Source organism: Candoia aspera, chromosome 4 (assembly GCF_035149785.1).
Source record: "Candoia aspera isolate rCanAsp1 chromosome 4, rCanAsp1.hap2, whole genome shotgun sequence".
Classification (NCBI taxonomy): domain Eukaryota; kingdom Metazoa; phylum Chordata; class Lepidosauria; order Squamata; family Boidae; genus Candoia; species Candoia aspera.
In genome coordinates, this window is record NC_086156.1 from 91,815,614 (window position 1) to 91,841,564 (window position 25,951).

Genomic DNA, 25,951 nt, shown 5'->3' on the forward strand with positions numbered 1-25,951 from the left:
AATGACCTAACAGAACAAGAAGAGATCAAGAAAAGGTGGCAAGAATATACAGAAGACCTGTATAGGAAGGATAACAATATCGGGGATAGCTTTGATGGTGTGGTCAGTGAGCTAGAGCCAGACATCAGGAGGAGTGAGGTTGAATGGGCCTTAAGAAGCATCACTAATAACAAGGCAGCAGGAGATGACGCCCTCCCAGCTGGACTGTTCAAAATCTTGCAAGATGATGCTGTCAAGGTAAAGCATGCTACATGCCAGCAAATTTGGAAAACACAAGAATGGCCATCAGATTGGAAAAAAATCAACTTAAATCCCAATACCGAAGAAGGGAAACACTAAAGAATGTTCAAACTATTGAACAGTGGCACTCATTTCACATGGCAGTAAGGTAATGCTCAAGATCCTGCAAGGTAGACTTCAGCAATTCATGGAGCAAGAATTGTCAGATGTACAAGCTGGGTTTAGAAAAGGCAGGGAAACTAGGGACCAAATTGCCAAGATCTGCTGGACAATGGAAAAAGCCAGGGAGTTTCAGAAAAAACATCTATTTCTGTTTTATTGACTATTCTAAAGCCTTTGACTGTGTGGACCATAATAAATTGTGGCAAGTACTTACTGGTATGGGGATACTAAGTCATTTTGTATGCCTCCTGAAGAATCTGTATAACGACCAAGTAGCAACAGTAAGAACAGACCACAGAACAATGGAATGGTTTAAGGTTGGGAAAGGAGTACAGTAATGCTGTATACACTCACCCTACCTATTCAACTAGTATGCAGAATGCATCACGTGACATAATGGGCTTGTGGAATCCAAGGCTGGAGTTAAAATCTCTGGAGGAAACATTAGCAATCTCAGATATGCAGATGATACCACTTTGATGTCTGAAAGCGAAGAGGAACTGAGGAGCCTTATGATGAAGGTGAAAGGAGAAAGTGCAAAAGCTGGCTTGCAGCTAAACCTCAAAAAAACCAAGATAATGGCAACCAGCTTGATTGATAACTGGCAAATAGAGGGAGAAAATGTAGAAGCAGTGAAAGACTTTGTATTTCTAGGTGCAAAGATTACTGCAGATGCTGACTGATTTCAGGAAATCAGAAGACGCTTAATCCTTGGGAGAAGAGCAATGACAAATCTCGATAAAATTGTTAAGAGCAGAGACATCACACTGACAGAAAGGTCCTCATTGTTAAAGCAATCGTATTCCCAGTAGTAATATATGGCTGTGAGAGCTGGACCATAAGGAAGGCTGAGAGAAAGAAGATAGATGCTTTGGAGCTGTGGTGTTGGAGGAAAATTCTGCGAGTGCCTGGGACTGCAAGAAGATCAAACTAGTCGATACACCCAGAAATCAATCCAGACTGCTCTCCTCAATGAATGATATTAAAGGCAAAACTGAAATACTTTGGCCAAATAATGAGAAGACAGGACACCCTGGAGAAGATGCTGATGCTAGGGAGAGTGGAGGGCAAAAGGAAGAGGGGCCGACCAAGGGCAAGGTGGATGGATGATATTCTAGAGGTGACAGACTCATCCATGGGGGAGCTGGGGGTGTTGACAACCGACAGGAATTTCTGGCGTGGGCTGGTCCATGATGTCACGAAGAGTCGAAAGCGACTAAACGAATAAACAAAAAACAAGAGGGGTTAAGATTGCTGTAGTATTATTAATTATAAAAGTAGACAATTTATATGTTTTTATAATTTGATTTTTATTATAGTGGACAGAAAAATATAGAATAGAGGTAAAAAGCAAATAACTTAATAAATGGTTTATGGGGGAGGGAAGTTGATTTAGAATATATATACTGTTTTTTATATATAAGTGGAGGAGCAATTGCATTAGTGATTTGTATATGTGCTAATGGAAAGATTTATAGAAATAATATAATTTTTTTTACATATAGAGTAAGGGATTCATTATGGAAATTGCTTTATATTCTTGCCTGTGAAATTCAGAAGTCACTTCTTTATGTAATCTTCAAAATTATTTTTTCTTCTGTTTCAGACTTTTTTCTTTTTTTCTTTTTTTTTCTTTTTGTAGTTTGTTATTTTTTCTTTTTTGTAATTTTTATCTTTGTTTCAAAATTAATTAAATTATTTAAAATAAAACCAATCCCTGTGAATGCATGGGGGAAAAATATTAATACAGAGATCTGCACAAATTAAATTTCTACTTTACCTTGATAGAAGGCTGCCTTCCTCCATCAAATGCGAAGGGCTTATATTGATGTCTCGAGATGGAACTGCAAATAGAGTGACTCTTTAAGGGTTATGGGCTCTTCCATTTTTGCCACACAGAGTTGTGACTAGGAAGTTCATGGATTAGAAAGCAATACACACACAAATAAGGTAAAGGGTGAAACAGTGTATTGGACACAGCAGGGCAAAAGAAAAACTTGAACTTCAAGCCATAATGTAGACAAGAAATATGCCCAGACATGAGAGGCAGGAAAACAATATAGCAACATTCAATACAGGAGATTCAATACAGGAGAAAATCTCATATCGCTTTAGCTGAAAGCCCCTCAATATCAACAACAGAAGTCCTGAGGTTGCCAAGATGAATCCAATAAGTATATGGCACTTTTGCAAACATTCTAAGCTGCAAAATATTTGGCAAGTCTTTCATTTTTACACTTTTAAAAAAGTATTGGGAGGATTCTGGCATAAATAACACAAACCTGGATACAGCTTTTGGTATACCTTATTGTAGCTTGGGTGAAACTCAATAATTAGCATGCACATTTCAAGAAGGTATCATCCTTGGTGTACATCTGTTTAACCTCCCTTCTCCAGGTGTTGGACCAGGGAAGATGTATAGCAGTTTGGTGTAGTGGTTAAGCACCAGGGTAGAAACCGGGAGACTGCAAGATTATTCCTGCAAGTTTATTCCTGCAACAAAGCCAGCTGGGTGACTCTGGACCTGTCCCTCTCTCTCAGACCTAGGAAGGAGGCAATGGCAAACCACTTCTGAAAAATCATGCCAAGACAACAACAGGGACTTATCCACGCAGTGACCAGGACTGAAGACTGACTCGAAGGTGCAATATATCAAAGTGGGTGAGCAAAAGACCTTTAAGGAGACAAGAGTTAAAAAGTCCTGTGTACTTTTGCAAAAGCTAAAGCTTTAAGTGGCCATATTTCATGCAAGCAGTAGAGGGGAAGCCATTTTATCCAGGAAAATGCAAAATGGTGGTGAACAGAAGAGAAACAACATAAAATAAATTTTCAGACTCTCCACAGTTTAGAAAGGACAAATCTGATATTCTTATTTCTCATGCTATAGATGATTGGATTGAACAGGGGTGGAAGAAGGGAATACAGAACAGTCAACCCAAATTCTGAATAAGATGGGGAGTTAGAGGAAGGTCTCAGGTAGGCAAAGCATCCAGTTAATAAAAACATAGACACCACTAAAAGGTGGGGAATACAAGTGGACAAAGCTTTTTGTCTTCCTTGTTCAGAAGGGATTCCTAGGACTGCCTTGAAGATCAGGCCATAAGATACAATAATAAAAGTAAAACAACCTAGTGCTGCAATGACACTGACCACAACAACTCCAGCTTCAGCTGAATTGAAGCTGGAGCAGGATAGATTTAGCAAATGTGGAATATCACAGAAAAACTGGTTGACCACATTTGAACAAAAAGAGACTGAAAAGGTACTGCAGGTATGCAGCACCCCACAAAGAAAACTGATGACCCACACCCAAACTGTTATTTCAGTGCAGGCTTTCCAATTCATCACCATCTCATAGTGCAGTGGATTGCAAATGGCAACATATCGATCATATGCCATGGCTGTGAGGACTGAGAAATCAGAGACTTCAAAGGAGGTAAAGATGAAGACTTGAGCCACACAACCAAAGTAAGAGATCTGCCTGGTGTCCATGAGGGAATTGACCATAGATTTTGGGACAATGACAGAAACTGAGCCCAGGTCCTGCAAAGCCAAATTCATCAGAAACAGGTACATGGGACTATGCAGTCGATTATCTAAAGCTACTGTAGAGATGATGAGAAGATTTGCTGTTATGGTTGCCAGATATAACACAAGGAACAAGAAGAAATGTAAGAGCTGCAGATGCCGATTTTTTGAGAATTCCAGGAGCAAAAAGTAAGGCACTGTGGTTTGATTATCCATGCTTAATCTATGACTAATTTAATTTAATTTATAAACTGAGGTGGGAGATACAATTAGATAAAAACAGTGAACTTATAGCTTGATACAAACTGAGAACAGAATGTAAAAACCAAGGGAGAACATGCAAAGAATGAAAAAAGAATCACAAAATTCAAAGAATGGATGCTGTAAATTCCTCTGTCCAATCACAGCAGTATCCATATATTTCAATCCATTATTGACTAAAGACCAAACCATCAACCACAACATTTTTCTCCTTCCACTCCATTCTTTCCCTTTTTGCACTGGTTAGAATTTTTTCCTAGACTCAGAAGACCTCATCAAGTCCATCTTCACTGAAGTTCCTTGGAGATTTTGGACCAGTAAGTATCTCTTGCCACTCCCACAGGATTGATACAGTCATGGAAAATTGGAGAGAGGGCTCCCATATAGAGAGCACTCCTGAAGGAAAAGCAGGATACAAATCTAGCAGAGAAATAATAGAATAAATTACCATGTCATTTACTTTCAAAGCTGGAGGGAACAGACTCCCAGTTGCCTGAATTTATGTAACACACAAACACAGAGAAACAGAGGCAGACGCACAGAAACAAGCACAGAGAGTCAGAATCTGTAAATTTGTGGCTGAAAAAAAAAACTTAATGCTTTAAAAAATAAATATTAGTTGACAACTGTCTATATAATAGTACATTAAAGTACATGAATGGTACTTTAGAATTTTACAAAATAAAAGATAATTCCCAATTCATTTTCACCAGGTGGTAGGTAACATCACAGTACATGAAGAAAACATATTTTCATCAAGAGAAATAAGAACTAAAGAGGATGTTTTTTATTCTGGTCAAAATTCTCCAGTTAACATTCCCTTATACTGAACATTTAGAAAAGATTTCAAAAGTAAGAGCAGTTTGATATGAGGACCGATTGCCAAGGATGACAATGATTCATTTTCATTTTCAGTCAATGGTTTCAAGCAGTGGCTGGACCGCCATCTGTCAAAGATACTTTAACGTGATTTCCTTACCTGAGCAGGACTTGGATTCAATTTCCCTTTCAGAAGCCCCTAACCCTAACCCTAACCCTAACCCTAACTCTTTTCAATGTAAGTTGCACAGTTACATATTTTGATATACATGCCTAGTTAAACAACAACAAACTTTAAACCCTAACCCTAACCCAACCAAATAAAGACATTATCTCTTTCACTGAATATGAAATGAACACAAGATCAGCATCCTTTTAACAGTGTAGTGTTTTTATCACCAGTAATAATTTAAAAATTCACCATCCTTTATCTTTTATGTGCAAATGAACCTAAAGATGAGTTTGACCATGCTAAATCACTTACTAATGATCAGTTTCCTGAATCAATTTTCCTTCAATATTGAACACTGATTTCTAAATTTCTGAAAACTGTAGCTATCTCTATTACTAATCTGTACAGCCAGCATGCTGGAGAGATACCTTCATGTTTAGTAATCACTTGAATTCTTGTTTAGGATGAATATACAGCTGCTGCCCAGGGATTCTCCTTTTCCTGATTCATAATACTTTTAATCTATCTTTTCAGGTCCAAATGTCTGAAAATAAATGTCTCCTTGTTCTCTCCCTTCCCAATACATAGTCTGTGCTTGTAGAGCACTAGGCTATAGGATCATTTGATTACAACCCTTTCTCAGTGTGAAAATTATAGAAGCAAAACTAATGTACAGTCATGGAATGTGTATTTAAATAAATGCCAATTGATTTCAATAAGAGGGAATTGTTTTCTGGCAAATGTCCAAAATATTTACTATGCTGTACTTACTATTTTTCTTCATAAAATTACTGTATCTTCCAACTGATGCATCTTAGACTCTTAAATATTGGTCCTGTAGTAGATGAAATCAGCCTATTGTCCAGGTCTGTCTTCAGTGGAAAAAGTTCACCTTATTATCAGCAAGCTTATTAATCATTTTGTTTCCCTTAGGAGGCAATTACATAACCTAAAATATACAATCAAAACTAGAAAAAAATAATATATATATATATCAGCACCTGAGTTCTTATGGATGTGATTAGCCATTATGAGCTAGTGAATTTGGGAATATTCTAATTCCAGCCTGTATATTGGCTATGTGAACTTGTGATTGGTGGGTCTGTTTTTACCCGAGGCTCCTGTTTCAATTTTTGCTCATTGCTGTTTTTTGGGTTTTTTTTTTTTTTTTGCTTTTTCTACTTTTATATTTTCTTTCAACACTGTTAACCACCCAGAGTCATGAATTTGAGATGGGCATCCACAGAAATAAATAAATAAATGGAAAAGCTACTTCAGGAAGAAGTGGACTTATCTCCGAAGCTTACAAAAATAAATCAGGTTTGGGTGTGGTAAAGGTGGAAGAAAACAGGGAGCCTCCTGGCTGGGGAATTCTGTGAGTTGAAGTCCACACATGTTAAAGTTGCCAAGTTTGAAAAAAGCTGTCCTGGACTTCCAGTGGGGACATGCCAGTCTCAAAAGCTGTGTCCGTGGGCTCTGTGGGCAGAACTGTCAACACAGCAGTCTTTTGGGCTGATGCAGGTCTTTCCTGATGACCTGGAGTGTTTTCCTGGACAAAGAAATTGCTCAGAATTATCCTATCTGCCTTCCAGCACAGTTGACTTGCAACCAGAGCATCGCAAACAGCGTTCATGCTAATCTGGTAAGAGCACTGGGAGTCTGGGATGCCACCATTTCCAAGCCACATTGCAGCCTTAAAGAGATCCTAAGACCAGCTACCCCTTTTCTAAATCACCCATTTTTTTTAAGTTTATGTACCTTAAGATAGGCTTTCTACCGCAAGGAGAAGAGATCTCTCTTGGTGCTTATTGTTATTTTTGGGATTATTATTTTTAAAAATCTTTTTAAGTTTCCACTTGTTTCCTATCCAAACCTTAAGGAGGACTGGAAGTAAATATTTGTGTCTCTGTTATTATTTTTTTACTGCATTTAAAGATTTTAATATTTTCCTATGCGTTGAATCTGCTGTTTTGAACCTTCAGCTTTCTGTAGCTACTATCTCTGGGAAAATGCCTGCTGCAAGACTCTCACTTCTATAAATATGTTGTGAAAACTTTCTATTATCTTCTACTTTTGCTGGTTAAGTACCCAGGAGACATGGGAGATTTCAAGCAGACTTTCTCAGAGTTCTATTGAGACCTCAAACAGATCCTTTTGGATTCTTGTCAAGTTATTATGCGACATATTTGGGACATTGTAAAATACATTAGTTCTAAAATCTGTCATCTGGTTGGGGATGTTGTGGACGAAACTGAATAATTTAATGATAGAAATGTCTCTACTAACAGGGAGATTGAGGCTTTTGCTGAATTGCCAGATGACCGGGCAGTCAACTTGAAGAAATTAAAGGGACCAACTTTATTGCAAACCATAAATGGAATCGCCTTTCTATTGGAATGTTATGGGAAGGAAGGGGTTGTTATCTACAGGTGGTTTTCTGCTGAGAATTTGGAGTTCTTAAGGGGGGCAGTGCTTAGTCTGAGGATTGAGAAGTTAGAAGCTTCAAAGGAAATAAAGAGAAAGACCTGAGCAACACAACCAAAGTATGAGATATATCTTGTGTCCATGAGAGAATTTATCATGGATTTTGAGGCAATGACTGAAGCAATGCCCAGGTCCTGCACAGCCAGATTCATTGGAAAGAAGTACATGGGGCTGTGTAGTTGATCATCAAAAGCTACTGCACAAATAATGAGAAGATTTGCTGTTGTAATTGCCAGGAATAACACAAAGAACAAGAAGAAATGTAGCAGCTGCAGTTGCCAAGTTTCGGAGAATAGCAGAAAGTAAGACATTGTGGTTTGGTTATCCATGTTTCATTGATGACAAAGCTGCATGGCATAACTGCAAGGAAATAGAGGAGGGAGATGCAATTAGATAAAATCTGGGAAGTGGCATTTTTGATATGTGGTGAGAAGAGAAAACAAAAAGAAAAGTAAAGCATGGACAGAATGAACAAAGAACCAGACCATGGAAAAAATATAAGTAGGATGGGCACGTACAGTATTAGAGCACAATCTGTCAATTTCTATCCATCTCTACTAAAGAACCAACAACAAACCTCACATTTCTCCTTCTTTCCTCCTCCCAGTTCTGTTACTTCATGTACTAATTTTCAAATTGGAGGATGTCCTATGTATGGTGCTTCTAGAGGAAAGGCAATGTAAAACTAGCAAATAAATATAAAAATAAATTGCTCTGTCTTTTACTTAGAAATCTTGGGGGCAGAAACTGCCCCACTGTACAGTGTGTTTCTGTGCGTGTCTGTGTGTGTGTGTTTTAAGTGATGGTCAGATGGGAAAAATCTTTCTCCCTTCCCTAGCAGCTTTTTGGCTAAAAAAGCATAATAAACCTTTAAACTGATATATAAATACTAGATTCCTGAACATGATTTTGATGGTATACAATTAAAAGAAGAAAAGGTAGGACATACAACATAACTCCTATTTTGATATTCACTAGGTGGTATTATAGATTAACCCACTGTAAAACATTTTTAATCTAAAGAAATCAGACATAAACAGAATAAATTAATAAATCCCCTTTCCAACAATCCGAAGGAATGTGATAGCTCAAAATGAAGGGGGGGGGGGGGGAACAGTCTCCAATCAAATATGTCCCTGTATTCCCTCCAGGAGTGTTTGGCCAGAAAATGAGGTACAACGTATACAATTTATAATTTCAAATCTTCTGTCTGGGGTCCAAATTTCTGAAAAATAATCTCAAAAACCCTTTGTTGTCCCTCCCAAAATGGCCAAGCTTCTTATTCCATTGTATCAGAACAGTACCTTAAGTAATGATTTGATTAAATTCTCTCCCCAGGGAAAAAAGTTATCAAGACAAGCCAGAGATACAGTATAACAAGTCAGACATATTTCAATAAACACCCATTTGCCCCAGAAAAAAGGAAAATGCCTTTTCTGTGAAACATTCAATTGATAACTATCTTCCTCTTTTCTCCATAAATTTTGTCTTCTGTTATATACTTTTGAGACTGTCTCCCCACTAAGTAAATGCTGTCCTACTAATTTTCATTTATGAGACACATCTATCAGCAATTGAAGAGGTTGCTATTCTAAATGTTTATTATGTTATTTTTTGTTTCCCTCAAGAGTTGTGTGCACCAAAATAAAACTGATTTCTGTATGCTTACTAACATAATTAGTAATTAGCAACTCTATGGCTACCTCAGAATGCTCCAGTAGCAGCTATCCCATTGCACAATAGTATCTCAGAATGATTTTAACAGAATTGGGGCTGCAGTTATACCAGCAGTCCAAACTGAGAGATGTGAAATATGGATCCAGTGAGAAGACTTGCCTGAAGCTTGTTATCGGACAGGTTGCACCACATGGACTTCTATTTCACCTAGCAACATTCTCAAAAAAATTAAATCGAAAATTTTACAATAGCAGCAGCGTTTTCAGAAATAGCAACATTCATTATTTCTTGGAAATACATATTGTACCTCTAGAAATATCTTTGGAGATACTAATTCACCTACTTGTTAATAGTTCAAAAAATCAATACCCTTTTAATATTCTGCATGACATTTAACTAGTTAAAAATCCTGCGAAGTGAAAAGCCTTCTATTCTGATTCATAGTTGTAATATTTCTTTTGGTGGGGGGAGGGGAGTACAAATTTCTGAAAAATGCAAAAATCCCCCCATTTCTATCATCCCAGCTATAACATATTTTTGTATTCTATTATATCAACTTATGATTGTATTTCATTGTAATATCTTCTCAATGATGTCAAGCCTAAAAGTCAACCTGATATAAAGTCAAGCCAGACATATTTAAATAAATAGATAATTTGAGAGTTGTAGGTATGTATTGGCCACCTGTTGTCTAGAGAATGTGGTTTCAGGGGCAGAACAGTGAGCACAGTTTGTTTTCAAGTTCAGCTGAAATTGAAGGTATCTGAGAGAACCAGCTGTATTGAAATTCCTCTGGAGAAAAATCTCCCACGGCAGGCCAACAAGTCACACACACAAAAATTGTGTTATTTTCATCATCTGGGAAAGAAGTAATATAGCATTTTACATCATATTTTATGTTTCCATTTTTCTCTTTTTTACCAGACCATTTTGCCCTCCCATTCTTTGTTGTGATGCTTGATCTAAATTAATAAATAATAGTTTGCACTAAACAAAGCAGAAATAAGCTTTTGACTGTTAATGGGACATGCTATACTTACAAAGAATTTGATTATTAAGTACCAGTAATCTCCTTGCGTTTTTAGCTTGAAGAGTGGAATTTTGCTTTTTAAAGGATAGAAACTACCAGTAAGAGATTGTTCACAGAGTGAGGTGTTTCTGGACATGTCACTCAAGGAATGCAGTTTTCATTGGTCTCTATAGTGAGTGGAGGATTTAGATATATAGGGAGAATTTTTAAAATCAGTTGCTTCAGCCATACACATTGTCTTGGGAAGAATTCCGAGAAGCTGGGTTTCCTTGACTCTTAAACACAGTTATCATTTTGTTAACCATAATAGCAAAAACCATTTCCCAGTAGCAACAGAACTTTTCAGAACAACATTTATTATCCATTCATTAGTTATCACTGCAACTTAAGCATATAGAAATAGCTCAATCTATTTTTTCTAAGCTATCTTGTCACTATCTCAGTGCACATCTAATTCTCTCCTGAAACTGGAATCTGATTTAACCTCCATGAAGCCCTGCCTTTGACTTTGCTGCTTGAAATGCTGGATTACATTACTTTTATGACCTCTTTGATCTTGCAGAACAGGTGGAATACAAGGATCAACACAAATTTAAAACATTATTGGCTATCAGCCCTCCATCTGATTTGGCTAGGCTAAATTCAATCAGAATTAACAGTAGGGATTACAATCTTCATTGAAAGGAAGAATTACTTCTGAATATGCATGAAGAATCATTCACTATCTTTCCAGATGACTGCCTGTCTAATTAAACTAAGTTTCACAGAAAGGTAGGTGGAATTTTATTCTACTTTTCCATATTCTGGTATCCTTCAGATGTATTGATCTTCAGATCTTACAACTGTTGAAGCTGACTATGCCAAATGGAATTTGGAGAGCTGGAATCTAATGCATTCTCCCTCCTTTTCCCTTGGAATAATCACCCCAGTCTGGGAAAGATTAACCCAAAGGAAACTGAATACTTTGCATGTTTAGATTCCATAATGAAAGAAGAAGAAAAAAGCATATAGGCAGAAAGTGGAAAATCCATACAGGTACAGAGTAGCAAAGGAAGTTTGCCATGTTAAGCCTCTGGTGGTAAGGCCTGGACCACGCTGGAAGTGAAAGCCTATAACAATGAACTATGTCAAAGCGGAAGACTTGCTAGTTCATGTCTCATGCCTGGCAAGCAAAAAGTGTGCAGAAATCAGGAACAAAGAATAGCTTGTTTCAGCCTTCTTTCTTCCTGGTGTCAACTGGAAAAGCGATCAATCACAGGACAACCACAAAATGATATCTCCAGGGCATTAGCAGACTTGTTTCCAAGTGCACAATCCAATACCCTAACTAACATTCTCCAAAGAAAGGAATAATCAGTATTTCCTAGTTTTGGAAAACATTTTACCGCCTTGGGAAAATGTGAAGGCATGAAAACCTTAGTACAGAATTAGCACTGCCAAGTACTCTTCTTCTGAAAGTAAAATATAAATAAAATAATTGTGATTTGGGCTACTTTGTAAGCTCTTATGTCCTTATTTACACAACTTGCTATATCATATTGTTTCTTTAGTTTTGGGATTGGCATGTTATTGTGAACCTAGTTAATAGTTTCTATAACCAAGATTTATGAATTTCTTCTGAGATTCCAGCAAATTGTAGTTTATTCAACAATAAAACATTAATCATCATTTAGTGTGATATATCAAACCATCTCTACAATATCCCAAGCTATAGTACTTCTTCTGTTAGATCTTTAAAGACTTTAAGGACCCTGTGAATTCATGGGGGAAAATGTTCATATAGAAATTTGTGCAAATTTAATTTCTACTTTATCCTTGATACCTTCAGCAAAAGGCAAGGGCTCATATGGACATCTCAAAATGGAACTGCAAACAGAAAAGTGCTTTAAGGGTTATGTTGTCATTACTTTTGCTAGATGAAAATGTGAATAGGGGGTTCATAGATTAGAAAACAATACCCACATAAATACGGTTGTAAAAGTTGAAACGGTTTGTTGAGCAAAGCAGAGCAAAAGAATCACTTGAACTGCAGAGTTTAACATAGACAAGAAATATCCACCGGTAAGGAAGGCAGCAAAACAAGACAGCAGCATTCAATAGAGTAGTATCAATATAGGAGAAAAATCTCATATCCCTTATGCTGAAATCCCCTCACCCCCTCCTCAAAGAAAGGTCCTTTTGCTTCCTAGATGATTTCAGTAAGGACATGGCACTTTTCCCAAGGACACTTATACTGAGCCCCAAAATATTTGGTGAATCTTCCATCTTTTATACTTCAGTAGCTGGGGTGAAACTCAATAATTCTCAAGCACATTTGAATAAGATATCATCTTTGGTGTACACCTGTCTATCCTCCCTTCTCCAGGTGTTGGACCAGGGAACAGGTGCTATCACTTCCAATTTGGATCAAGTTGTGAATTTTCTGAAAGCTTATCTAGCATATTACAACTATACAATATCCTAATTACACTTCTTGCCTTTTCATTTCTTGTGGTTTTCAAAAGATTTTGTGAGATAGCACCAGCTCACCGATCCAGCCCACCCTGCCAGTTGTCTGGTTTTGCCAAAGCACTTCTAAGAGACAGAAATAATACTCTTGAGCTAAAGTGTGTGAGAACTAGTTGGATGTAGTGGTTAAGGCATCCAGCTAGAAACCGGGAGTCTGCAAGTTTATTCCTGCATAAGGCAGGAAGCTAGTTGGGTGTCTTTGGGCCAGTCCCTCTCTCTCTGCCCTGGGAAGGAGGCAGTGGCAAACCAACTGCAGGTACTTGCCCAGGCAGTCACCAGGAGTCACAAAAGACTCAAAGGTGCAAAAGATCAAAGTGTGTAAACAAATGACCATTTCAGGAGAGGAGAGTTATAGAGACCTGTCTTCTTTTGGAAAACCTAAAGCTTTAACTAGCTATATTATGCACAGGCACTAGAGGGGAAGCCACTTTATACAGGAAAGCACTAGGAAAAATACACCAAATGATTTAAATGTCCTTGCCATCACAGTTGTTTTCCACCATAGCTTTACACCCTAATCCTCACTTCCCTAAAGATCAGGAATTGTCAGCCTGTGGCATGACAGAAGCTGCCTGTCATGCTCCCAGATCAAATGTTCCCAGAACATCTGATTGGACTCACACACATGAATGAAGTCAACACATGTCGAGGCTTGTGAGTTGGTAGAGGGGAGGGGGAACATTTAGGAGTGAGAAGACATCGTTTTTGGACTATCTCTCATACCCATGGTCAACTGGCTGCCCCATTGGAGACACCTGCAAGAGACTGGCATGAACTGAGGGAAAGGGGGGCTGCATACCAGAGCGAGGGGGGGTAATCATGAAATCATTGGGCTGTTTAAGTCAGAGAAAGCGTAGGAACTTTCATTCACAACTTTTTTCCCATTCTGTATGCTTCTTCCATTAAAAGTTTTCTACTGTATTTATGTATGAATTGGATTTAATGGTAATAGAGTGCTGTAGTCATCACACTGCCAAACATCCACACTTAGAATTTGTAAAGTGCACTGACAGTAATTAGGGATGCAGGATTTTTGCTGGGTGACTTCTGGAACTCTACCATTTTACTGGATTGAGTTCTTGGCTTTGCCTCCATCCCAGCTATGTCTCCCTTTCTAACTGATTCCTTTATTCAGACAAGGAAAGGAAAAGACAGGAACATGCAAAATTATGGTGAACCTAATAGAAGCAGCATTAAAAGCAATTTTCAGAATTTCCACAGTTTAGAAAGGACAAATTTGATATCTGTATTTCTCATACTATAGATGATTGGATTGAACAGGGGTGGAAGAAGAGAATAAAGAACAGTCAACCCAAAATCTAAAAAAGTTGGGATGTTAGAAGGAGGTCTCAGATAGGTAAAGCATCCTGTTGATGTAAACATAGACACTACTAAAAGGTGGGGAATACAAGTTGATAAGGCTTTCTGCCTTCCTTTCTCAGAAGGGATTCTCTGCACGGCCTTAAATATCATGGCATAAGATACAGTAATAAAACATATACAACCTAGTCCTGCAGTGACACTGGCCACAAGAACTCCAACTTCAACTAGATTGAAGCCAGAGCAGGATAGCTTTAGCAACTGTGGAATTTCACAGAAGAATTGGTTGACAACATTAGAACAAAAATTGATAGAAAAAGTGCCAGTGGTGTGCAACATTCCATAGAGAAGACTGGTGACCCAAACCAGAATTATTATTTCGGTGCAGGCTTTCCAGTTCATCACCATTTCGTAGTGCAGAGGATTGCATATGGCAACATATCGATCGTATGCCATGACTGTCAGGAGGGATACATTAGAACACAGAAAGGAGACAAAGAGGAAGACTTGAGCAACACAACCAAAGTAAGAAATGTGTCTGGTATCTATGAGGGAATTCACCATGGATTTGGGAACAATGACAGAAACAGAGCCCAGGTCCTGCAGAGCCAAGTTCATTAGAAAGAAGTACATGGGTCTGTGCAGATGCCGGTCAAAAGCTACTGCACAGATTATCAGAAGATTTGCTGTTGTAATTGCCAGGTATAATACAAAGAACAAGAAGAAATGTAGCAGTTGCAGTTGCTGACTTTCTGAGAATCTCAGGAGCAGAAAGTAAGGCATCCTGGTTTGGTTATCCATGTCTCATTTATGACAAAGCTGCACGGCATAACTGCAAGGAAACAGAGGAGGAAGATGCAATTAGATGAAATTTGGGAAGTGCCATTTTGATATGTGGTGAGACAAGAAAACAAAAAGAAAAGTAAAGCATTGACAGAATGAACAGAGCACCAGTCCATGGAAAAACAGATGTAGGATGGGCATATACAGTATTAAAGCACAAATCTGTCAATTTCTATCATTCTGTACTAAAGAACCAACCACAAACCACTCATTTCTCCTTCCTTCCTTCTCCCAGTTCCTTTACTCCATGTACTGATCAAAAGGATTGCCTAAGATTAGAAAAACCCTATTCAATTCATTTTTCAACCACAGAAGATTAATGGGTATATTTGGACAAACACAATCTCTCACCACTTGTACAGGATTCTGGTAGTGTTGAAATTGGAGGATGTCGTCTATAATGGTGCTTTGTGCTTCTAGAGGGAAGGCAATGTAAATCTAGAAAATTTATATAAATATATATTGTTATATATATCTACTTGGAAATCTTGAGGGCAGAAACTGTCCCATTGTACTTGTGTGTGTGTGTGTGTGTGTGTGTGTGTGTGATGTGACAGTCAGATGGAAATGTTTTTTCTCAGTTGCCCTAGCAGTGTTTTGTCTAAAAAAGTAGCATAATGAGCCTTTAAATTAATACATAAATACTAGATTCCTAAACTTGCAGTTAATGTTATATAGTTAAAAGAAGCAAGGCTAGAACTTGACTTACAACATAAGTCTTATTTTGATATTCACTAGGTGTTATTATCCAAGATTATTCCACTATGAAACATTTTTTTTAATCTAAAGAAATCAGACATAAACAGATTAAACTAATAAATCCCCTTTTTGAACAATCCGAAGGAATGTGATAGCTCAGTTTGAAAAAGCAGTCTCTCATCTAAAGCAATCCTTTGGCCAGAAAATGTGATACAGCCAATGAACATCGATATCTCAGTTTTTCTTTGAACAATATAGAATGCCAAATACCCACCTTTTCAACAGTAATACTTAGACATTTAAAAACATGACTTTCCTGATGCCAATGTATCTTTTAGTTATCAGTTCACCCGCTCAGTTATTTTCATTTCAATATTCTTTTTCATGCATGAAGGTTTGGTCTAAATTTCTTCAAATCATAACTGTCTTTTATTCTTTATAATCACCATGTGGAAATGGTACCAACATGTTAAATGTATAATTCATTCAATTCTCTTCAAATTATTGTTCATTATTCTGAATCATAATACCTTTAAATCCACTGTCTGAGGTCCAGATTTCTGAAAGTTAATGTTAAAAAAACTTTTGTGGTCTCTCCCAAAATAGCTAATCTTCTTATTCCATTATATGATACTACCTTATGTAATTATTTGATTAAATTCTCTTCCCAGCAGAAAAGTTATCAAGACAAGTGAGAGATATAACAAGTCAGATGTATTTCAATAAAGACCTATTTGCCCCAGAAAAGAGGAAAATGCCTTTTTGGTTAAACATTCAATTTAGAACTGACTTACTATTTTTCTCCATTGGTTTTTTTCTTCTGTTATATGATTTTAAGATGGTTAAATCTCTCTCCACTAAGAAAACTGCTGTCCCACTAATTTTCATGTAGTGGAACATCTATCTGCAGTTGAAGAGGTCACTATTTGGAAAGTTTATTAAGATCTGTTTTGTTTCCCTCAGGAGTCTTGTGCACCAAAATAAAACTTACTTCTGTTTGCTTACTAACATAATGAGCAATTAAAAACTCTATAGCTGCCAAAGAATGCTCCAGTAGCAGCTATCACATTGCAAAATAGTAGCTCAGAATGATGTTAACAAAATTGGGGCTTCAATCATACCAGCAGACCAAACTGTGGGAGGTGAAATATGGACCGGATGAGAAGATTGGCCTGAAGCTTGTTCTAGAACAGGTTTCTTCATGTGGAATTCTCTTTCCCCTCTATTTCACCTAGCAAAATTCAGAAAAAAATAAATAAAAAAAAATCACAACAGCATTTTCAGATATGTCAGTATCCATTATTTCTTGTTTATACATAGATCTAGAAATGTCTTTGGTGATATTAATTCACCTTCTTATTAACAGTTCATCAAATCAATACCTGCATGAAATTTGGGGAGTTTAAATTCCTGCAAAGTGAAAAACCTTCTATTTTTAACCCCTATAAACATCATCTGGGAGAGATACGACTATTTTCAATATGACATTATGGTGTCGGTTAGAATGCATATAGAAATTCCCCATGATAAATGCTTCTTATTCTGATTCAGTGTTGTGATGGGGGGGTACAAATTTCTGAAAAATGTAAAAATCCTTCTTACCTCATTTTTAGCACGTTTTATATTTAGTTAAGATTCGAATTAGATGCCAACAAAGAAAATATATTCTAAGATGTATTCACTGATGAGACTTCTACATACAGTCTCAGTCTGTGCATCTCATTGTTTAATGAAGACAATAATAAGTCTATCAAAACTAAAATCTCTTCAGCAAAGGATCGTTACCTTCTCGTGGTGCTGGAGCTTGAGCACCTCAATGATGCCATGAGCTAAACCGTGAAGGGCCACCCAAGACGGGAAGGTCATGACAGAGAGGTCAGACTAAATGTGATCCCAGGGGAAGGTAATGGCAACCCACCCCAGTATTCTTGCCGTGAAAACTAAACGGATCAGTACAACCAACATATATCGGTATACCATGGGAAGATGAGACACCCAGGTCGGAAGATGGTCAAAATGCTACTGGGGACGAACAGAGGATGAGTTCAACTAGCCCCAGACATAATAATGCAGCATGCTCAAAGCCGAAAGGACGGCTAGCGGCCGAGGGTGCTGGTGGTGAACGGTGAATCTGATGTTCTAAGGATCAACACACCATTGGAACCTGCAATGTAAGATCTATGGGCCAGGGCAAATTGGATGTGGTTATTGGTGAGATGTCAAGATTAAAGATAGGCATTTTGGGGATCAGTGAACTGAAATGGACTGGAATGGGCCACTTCACATCAAATGACCACCAGATCTACAATTCTGGACAGGAGGATCACAGAAGAAATGGAGTAGCCTTCATAATTAATAGTAAAGTGGCTAAAGCAGTGCTTGGATACTATCCAAAAAATGATAGAATGATCTAAATATGAACTCAGGGCAAGCCATCTAACATCACAGTGATCCAAATATATGCCCCAACCACAGATGCTGAAGAAGCTGAAGTAGAGAAGTTCTCTGAGGATCTGCTGCACCTACTGGACAACAAGCCTAAAAGAGATGTTATTTTCATCACGGGAGATTGGAATGCTAAGGTGGGCAGTCAAATGACACATGGGATTACAGGTAAGCATGGCCTGGGAGAACAAAACGAAGCAGGACATAGGCTGATAGAATTTTGCCAAGACAACTCACTCCGCATAACAAACACTCTCTTCCAACAACCAAAGAGACAGCTTTATACATGGACTTCATGAGATGGACAACACTGAAATCAGATTGACTACATCCTTTGTAGCCAAAGGTGGTGGACATCTATACAGTCGGTAAAAACAAGACCTGTAGCTGACTGTAGTTCAGATCATGAACTTCTTCTTGCACAATTTAGGATCAGACTAAAGAGATTAGGGAAGACCCACAGATCAGCGAGATATGAGCTCACTAATATTCCTAAGGAATATGCAGTGGAGGTGAAGAATAGATTTAAGGGACTGTACTTAGTTGATAGGGTCCCGGAAGAACTATGGACAGATGTTCGCAACATTGTTCAGGAGGCGGCAACAAAATACATCCCAAAGACAGAGAAAACCAAGAAGTCAAAGTGGCTGTGCTGAGACACTAGAACTAGCCCAAGAAAGAAGGAAAGCAAAAGGCAACAGTGATAGGGGGAGATATGCCCAATTAAATGCAAAATTCCAGAGGTTAGCCAGAAGAGATAAGGAATTATTTTTAAACAAGCAATGCGTGGAAGTAGAAGAAGACAATAGCATAGGAAGGACAAGAGACCTCTTCTAGAAAATTAGAAACATTGGAGGTAAATTCCAGGCAAAAATGAGTATGATCATAAACAAAGATGGGAAGGACCTAACAGAAGAAGAAGAGATCAAGAAAATGTGGCAAGAATATACAGAAGACCTGTATAGGAAGGATAACAATATCGTTGATAGTTTTGATGTTTTGGTCACTGAGTTAGAGCCAGACATCCTGAAGAGTGAGGTTGAATGGGCCTTAAGAAGCATTGCTAATAACAAGGCAGCAGGAGATGACGGCATCCCAGCTGAACTGTTCAAAATCTTGCAAGATGATGCTGTCAAGGTAATGCATGCTATATGCCAGCAAATTTGGAAAACACAAGAATGGCCATCCGATTGGAAAAAATCAACTTATATCCCCATATCAACAAAGGGAAACACTAAAGAATGTTCAAACTATCAAACATTGGCACTCATTTCACATGCCAGTAAGGTAATGCTCAAGGTCCTGCAAGGTAGACTTCAGCAATTCATGGAGTGAGAATTGCCAGATGTACAAGCTGGGTTTAGAAAAGGCAGAGGAACTCAGGACCAAATGGCCAATATCCGATGGATAATGGAAAAAGCCAGGGAGTTTCAGATAAACATCTATTTCTGTTTTATTGACTATTCTAAAGCCTTTGACTGTGTGGACCATAACAAATTGTGGCAAGTTCTTAGCGCTATGAGGATACAAAATCATCTTGTATGCCTCCTGAAGAATCTGTATAACGACCAAGTAGCAACAGTAAGAAGAGACGACCGAAAAATGGACTTGTTTAAGTTTGGGAAAGGAGTATGGCAGGGCTGTATACTCTCACCCTACCTATTCAACTTGTATGCAGAACACATCATGCAACATGCTGGGCTTGAGGAATCCAAGGCTGGAGTTAAAATTGCTGGAAGAAACATTAACAATCTCAGATATGCAGATGATACCACTTTGATGGCTGAAAGCGAAGAGGAACTGAGGAGCCTTATGATGAAGGTGGAAGAAGAAAGTGCAAAAGGTGGCTTGCAGCTAAACCTCAAAAAAACCAAGATTATGGCAACCAGCTTGATTGATAACTGGCAAATAGAGGGAGAAAATGTAGAAGCAGTGAAAGTCTTTGTATTTCTAGGTGCGAAGATTACTGCAGATGTTGACTGCAGTCAGGAAATCAGAAGACGCTTAATCCTTGGGAGAAGAACAATGACAAATCTCGATCAAATAGTTAAGAGCAGAGACATCACACTGACAACAAAGGCCCGCATAGTTAAAGCAATGGTGTTCCCTGTAGTAACATATGGCTCCGAGAGCTGGACCATAAGGAAGGCTGAGAGAAGGAAGATCGATGCTTTTGAATTGTGATTTGGAGGAAAATTCTGCAAGTGCCTTGGACTGCAAGAAGATCAAACCAGTCCATCCTCCAGGAAATCAAGCCAGACTGCTCACTTGAGTGAATTATATTAAAGGCAAAACTGAAATACTCTGGCCACATAATGAGAAGACAGGAAACCCTGGAGAAGATGCTGATGCTAGGGAGAGTGGAGGGCAAAAGGAAGAGGGGCCGACCAAGGGCAAGGTGGATGGATGATATTCTAGAGGTGGCGGACTCGTGCCTGGGGGAGCTGGGGGTGTTGACGACCGACAGGAAGCTCTGGCGTGGGCTGGTCCATGAAGTCACGAAGAGTCGGAAGTGACTAAACAAATAAACAACAAAAAAACTAAAATCTGCCCTGTATATGTTTTGGAAAGACATATACAGTACCATTCAGTAAATCTTAAGGATCAAAATGAAACTTTTAACTAGGTATAAATCCATATTAATAAAAAAAAAACATAATTTATCAAGATACATGCTTACACAAAAGACAGGGCAGACAGTATCTGATTAGGAACTTAAACTTGGAGAATATGCAGCAATGGTGAAAATAACAGTATATATCCATAACAAAAGTTTAACTCAGTTTAAGCAAGAATGGCTTCCATGTATATTATATGTTAAACAGCGAGGTAAATACAAACACGGAGTATGGTTTCTAAAATTCATGCCAATTTGTACTGAAAATTGATTGGAGAACTACAAAATGGGCAAATCAGAAATCATTATTTACCTATATTATTTTTAGTGTCTTTTTTTTTCCTTTTTAAAAGATTTATAAATAGTAATATAGTGGAGATTTGGGGATTAAGCTCCAAAATTTTGACTTCTTTTTTATGATCATGAAATAAATCAATATTGTCTGCTTGGAATCTTTTACTAAAGTTACCTTGAGCATGTTGGTATTTCACATTGTTATCAAGGAGTAAGGTTACCATTGTAACAAATCACTCTGGCAGGGTGAGAAGGCCAGACTTAATTGTCCTCAGGTTGGGGTGTGAAAAGGATTACCAAATAAGCTAAAATTGCTCATTGCTTGGGGAAGCTTACCACCAGAAAGTTTTTAGGTTTCTGTTTAGCCCAACAGGAGCAGCAGCTCTCCCAGCTCTGCGTGTGTGAATGCTTGAGGCTGTAAATATATTTATGTAAGAAGCTTTTGTGCCTATCCAAATCTGGATATGGAAACTGCTTATATTTTATACTTTCTGTAAATACACTTATTTTTATAGAAATGCCTGGTGTGTGTTTTTTCTGATCTCTCGGGCCAAACACTTTCCAGCACTCTGCCACAGAGCATTCACTGTATAACTTCCATAATTATCCATCAATTTATCCATATTATCCTTTCTGAAAATACAAATCTGTTTTAAATTTTTAAAAAAGAGCAGTGCACAAAAAGAGTTTAATAAATTTCAGCTAATCAGAGGTAGCTGAAAGAATTTCAAACATAAATTATAAAATAAATAAAAGTTATTTGAAGAAATCAGTTGTCATCTCTTCATTCCAGCCCGACAATAGATCATTTTTTTTTTCTTTTACACAGTCTGTCAAGGAAAGGGATAAAATGTCTCAGAAGCATTTTATATGGAAATTTTTTTTGTTAAGGTCACCTTGTAGAAAGGAACACTGTCCCTGGAATAAGATGCTGTTAGCACACTGTACCATTTTAAGAAGAAATAAGGATCAGAAACTGCATATCTGATGCACCATTCTTGGGAATTAACAATAGTGATCATAGGCTGAAGAGGTGATGGGAGGGATGCCAAAAGGTACCACCATCTGAGATCAAACAAAAAAAAAAAGGGGGGGGGAGGGAAAAGCATTAAATAATGTCATGAAATATATGTTATGCAGATTAATTAAGTGTATTCCATTTATCAGAATGACTCACTGACTTACCTTCTGTTAAATTTTAATTAGAGGAATTACTTGTATATGTGCAAACTTTAAGCAGATACAAGATGTCTTTTGTGGAGAAGAGGTTGAGGGGATGCTTAATGTAAGAAGCTATCCTGGCAAAGGATGTTCAAGGCCAATGAAGGTGATCACTTTTTGGTCCTTGCTCTAATCCCCGCTCTGATCTTTGGGAAAAAAAGCATAGATGAAAAATAAGTGTGGTTTGGAATAATTTTCAAATTATTATCCCTTATTTCTAATAGGATTATTATCCTTTTCCCTTCTCCATTCTCTATAGGCAATGATAGGTAGACAATCTATTTACCCATTTCTTCCCAGCCATTGGTTTTTTAAATAAACCACCTCCAAGTTGCTTTGTTCCTTGGGAAAGTAGAAATGTGGAATATGAAAGACAAATTTGGGGGGCAAAAGATTGGCAAGGAAAGATCATATAGCGTATATATCTTCTAGAAATAAAACTATATTACTTAAACTGCAGCCACATTTCATTAGCACATATGGGTATCCTTCATAGTAAACAAGGACATTTAGGCAGGAGGTCATGGTCAAAAATGTCACAACCTTGTGATCAAAGCCTTGGCAATTTGTATATGCACATGACACATGCAAAACAGAGGTGTGGTTTCCATCAGAGTCATAACTGCCATCTTGATTTTTTTGACATCCCCACTAACCATCCTGATGATAGGTGCTACAAGCAACTTCATAGTCTAGTCTCAATTTAAAATGTTAATTTGACAATAAACTCAGATACACAACTGGAAATAGCAGTTGCATTCCTTTCCCTTTCTCAAAATAACAAAAGAAGCCAGCAATCAGCTGGACTGATGCTATGGTGCTGGAATATGCACAGTCTGGTAATGTCATGTCAATATCCATACTGAATTGTGGCTGGAAATCAAAAGAACACTCACAAAAGCTGTCATTTTGTTTTAACCACCCCAGCACCCCCCCCAAGAACTTTTATTTTCATTATCAGAAATGATCCAGTTGTTATAATGGTTAACTCTAAGACAATGTAAATTGCTGATGTCTCATCGGAATTACATAAACCAGATGTAGCTTACACAACTCATTTCTTGTAATGGTTGCCTAATCCCAAATACTCAGTCTCACAAGCTCGGGCTTAAAGATAACTGATTTATTAAAGGGAATAGTATGCAAATACAGAGAAAGCTGAGAATGAGCAAAAGCGCGCCAAATACAAACTTAAAAGCATTGCCTGTGAGCAAGTTCCGCCCCAATCCCTCGTCAGTGTGCACCCCTTCCCAGGTGCTAGGAACCGTTAGACGCGCCTGGGAAAGTAACCTTGAGCAGGAGCGCAAACCCAAACATACATTCCAAGCCCTCAAAACAACGAAGGGCGGAGGAATGGAAAAAGCCTGGATGGGCGAAGTAACACGGAACAGAAGATGACATGTGAAATGTTACAATGTTAACAGAACACTGAAATGGGTAACATGACATATTGCCCCCTCTCCAGAAGAATGCTATGGAGCAGGTTTGTCAGGATAGGCAGAGTGAAATTGGGCTACTAGGCGAGGCGAGAGTACGTCAGGAGCAGCGACCCATTCAGGATGAGGGAAATGTTTCCAACGAACGAGGTACTGCAAAGTGGAGCGCTGGTGGCGAGAGTCCAGGATAGATGTCACCTCGAAATGTTGCTGGTTATCAATCATGAGAGGAGGTGGTGGAACGGGTTGGGGATGCCAGCGGTTCGACGGCAGGTAGGGCTTGAGTAAACTACAATGGAAAACAGGATGTAAACGTTTGAGGCTGTGAGGCAAAGCAAGTTTAAAAGTAACAGGGTTAATTTGTGCCACAATTGGAAAAGGACCCACGAACTTAGGGCCAAGTTTTTTGGAAGGTTGTGGGGACTTGAGAAATTTGGTTGATAAGTAGACTTTATCCCCGACAGTAAAAGCTGGTTCAGGTGAGCGCTTTGCATCGGTATGGCGTTTGTAAGTAGTCTGGGCATGTAGGAGAGCTTGTTGAATGTTAAGCCATGAGTGTTTGAGAGAGTCAGCCCAGTCAGTGAGGGAAGCTGGTAGAGGTTGTGGATGGGGAAGTTCAGGAATAGGAACGAAATCGCGCCCAAAAACTGTTTTAAAAGGAACTTGACCAGTGCTTTGATGAACGGCATTGTTATAGGCGACTTCTGCAAAAGGGAGTAAGTCAACCCAATTGTCTTGTTGGTAATTAACAAAAGCTCTGAGATATTGTTCCAGTGTAGAGTTAACCGCCTCTGTAGATCCGTCCGTTTCCGGATGCCACGCAGTGGAGAGGGATTGCTTGGTGCCTAGAAGTTTTAAAAATGCCCGCCAGAACTGTGACGTAAATTGTGTGCCTCTGTCACTCACCAAACGGGCGGGGATACCGTGGAGGCGGTACACGTGGACGAGGAAGAGGCGGGCCAGCTGTTGTGCAGTGGGAATAGAAGCGCATGGGATGAAATGAGCTTGCTTCGAGAAAAAATCTTTGACCACCCAAATGACGGTTTTGCGTTGACTAGGGGGTAGATCAACGATAAAGTCCATGGATATGTCCTGCCAGGGGACAGATGGGGTGGTGATGGGTTGAAGGAGACCCTGAGGTTTGCCCGTTTTGCGCTTTGTTGCTGCACAAACAGGGCATGCGGTGACATAAGCTTTAAGGTCTTTAAGCAAGGTTGGCCACCAAAATTGTCTTCGAACAAGGTGAAGAGTTTTTAGATAGCCAAAATGTCCAGCTAGCTTGTCATCGTGGCAGCACTGGAGTATTGTTTTTCGCAAAGCATCGGGTACATAGAGACGATCATTGTGCCAGGCAAGATCGTCGGTGAAAGTTAGAGTGTCTCGATTGGTTTGTAACCAAGTATCTGTTTTAAGGTGGAGAAGCAACTGTTGTTGCAAATCTGATGGAATTGACAAGCATGGCGTGTGGCTGGGAGGCGGAGCGGCTGGAGGTTGCGTTTGCTGCACTCGCGTTTGACTGCGCGTCACCGCTGCCAAACTTAATTGTTTTTCGGTCCAGACGGTTCCTTGGACCGTTGGCCCTGGGCCAGCATCTTGGGGTCAGTGGGAGAGCGCATCAGACAAAAAGTTTTTCTTGCCTGGTATGAATTTAAGGGTGAAGTCAAAGCGGCTGAAAAACTCAGCCCAGCGAAGCTGTTTGGGGCTAAGTTTGCGACTGGTGCTTAGGGCTTCCAGGTTTTTATGGTCAGTCCAGACTTCAAAAGGGTTGGAAGTCCCTTCCAATAAGTGTCGCCACATTTCTAAAGCAGTTTTTACAGCAAAAGCCTCTTTTTCCCAAACATGCCATCTCCTCTCCGTTTCAGTGAATTTGCGGGAGAGGTAAGCACAGGGTTTTAAGGCGCCAGAGTGATCAGATTGTAGCAAGAGTGCTCCGATGGAGAAATCAGAAGCATCCACTTGTACAACGAATGGTTTAGAGGGGTCTGGATGCTGTAAAATTGGCTCTGTGGTGAAGATTTGTTTGAGCGCTTCGAACGCCTGCTGACAGGTCGGAGTCCATTTAAGGAGTGCTCCTGGGTTCTTTGAACGTCGCGTATCCCTCTGTCCTTTGGTTTTTAACAGTTCAGTAAGGGGGGGGGCGATTTCAGCAAAATTTTGGGCAAATGCCCGATAAAAATTGGCGAATCAGAGGAAAC

At 38.8% G+C, this 25,951-nt stretch overlaps 2 protein-coding genes across 2 annotated transcripts; both read right to left on the reverse strand.

Moving 5' to 3' along the window:
- Window positions 1-3,231: 3,231 nt before the first annotated feature.
- On the reverse strand, window positions 3,232-4,146 carry LOC134497331 (olfactory receptor 14A16-like). Its single transcript, XM_063302997.1, has one exon. It carries the CDS (start codon window positions 4,144-4,146, stop codon window positions 3,232-3,234), a length of 915 nt encoding a protein of 304 aa, XP_063159067.1.
- Window positions 4,147-14,087: 9,941 nt separating this feature from the next.
- Window positions 14,088-15,014, reverse strand: LOC134497332 (olfactory receptor 14A16-like). Its single transcript, XM_063302998.1, has one exon. The coding sequence runs from the start codon at window positions 15,000-15,002 to the stop codon at window positions 14,088-14,090; it is 915 nt and encodes a 304-aa protein (XP_063159068.1). The 5' UTR covers window positions 15,003-15,014.
- Window positions 15,015-25,951: the final 10,937 nt, after the last annotated feature.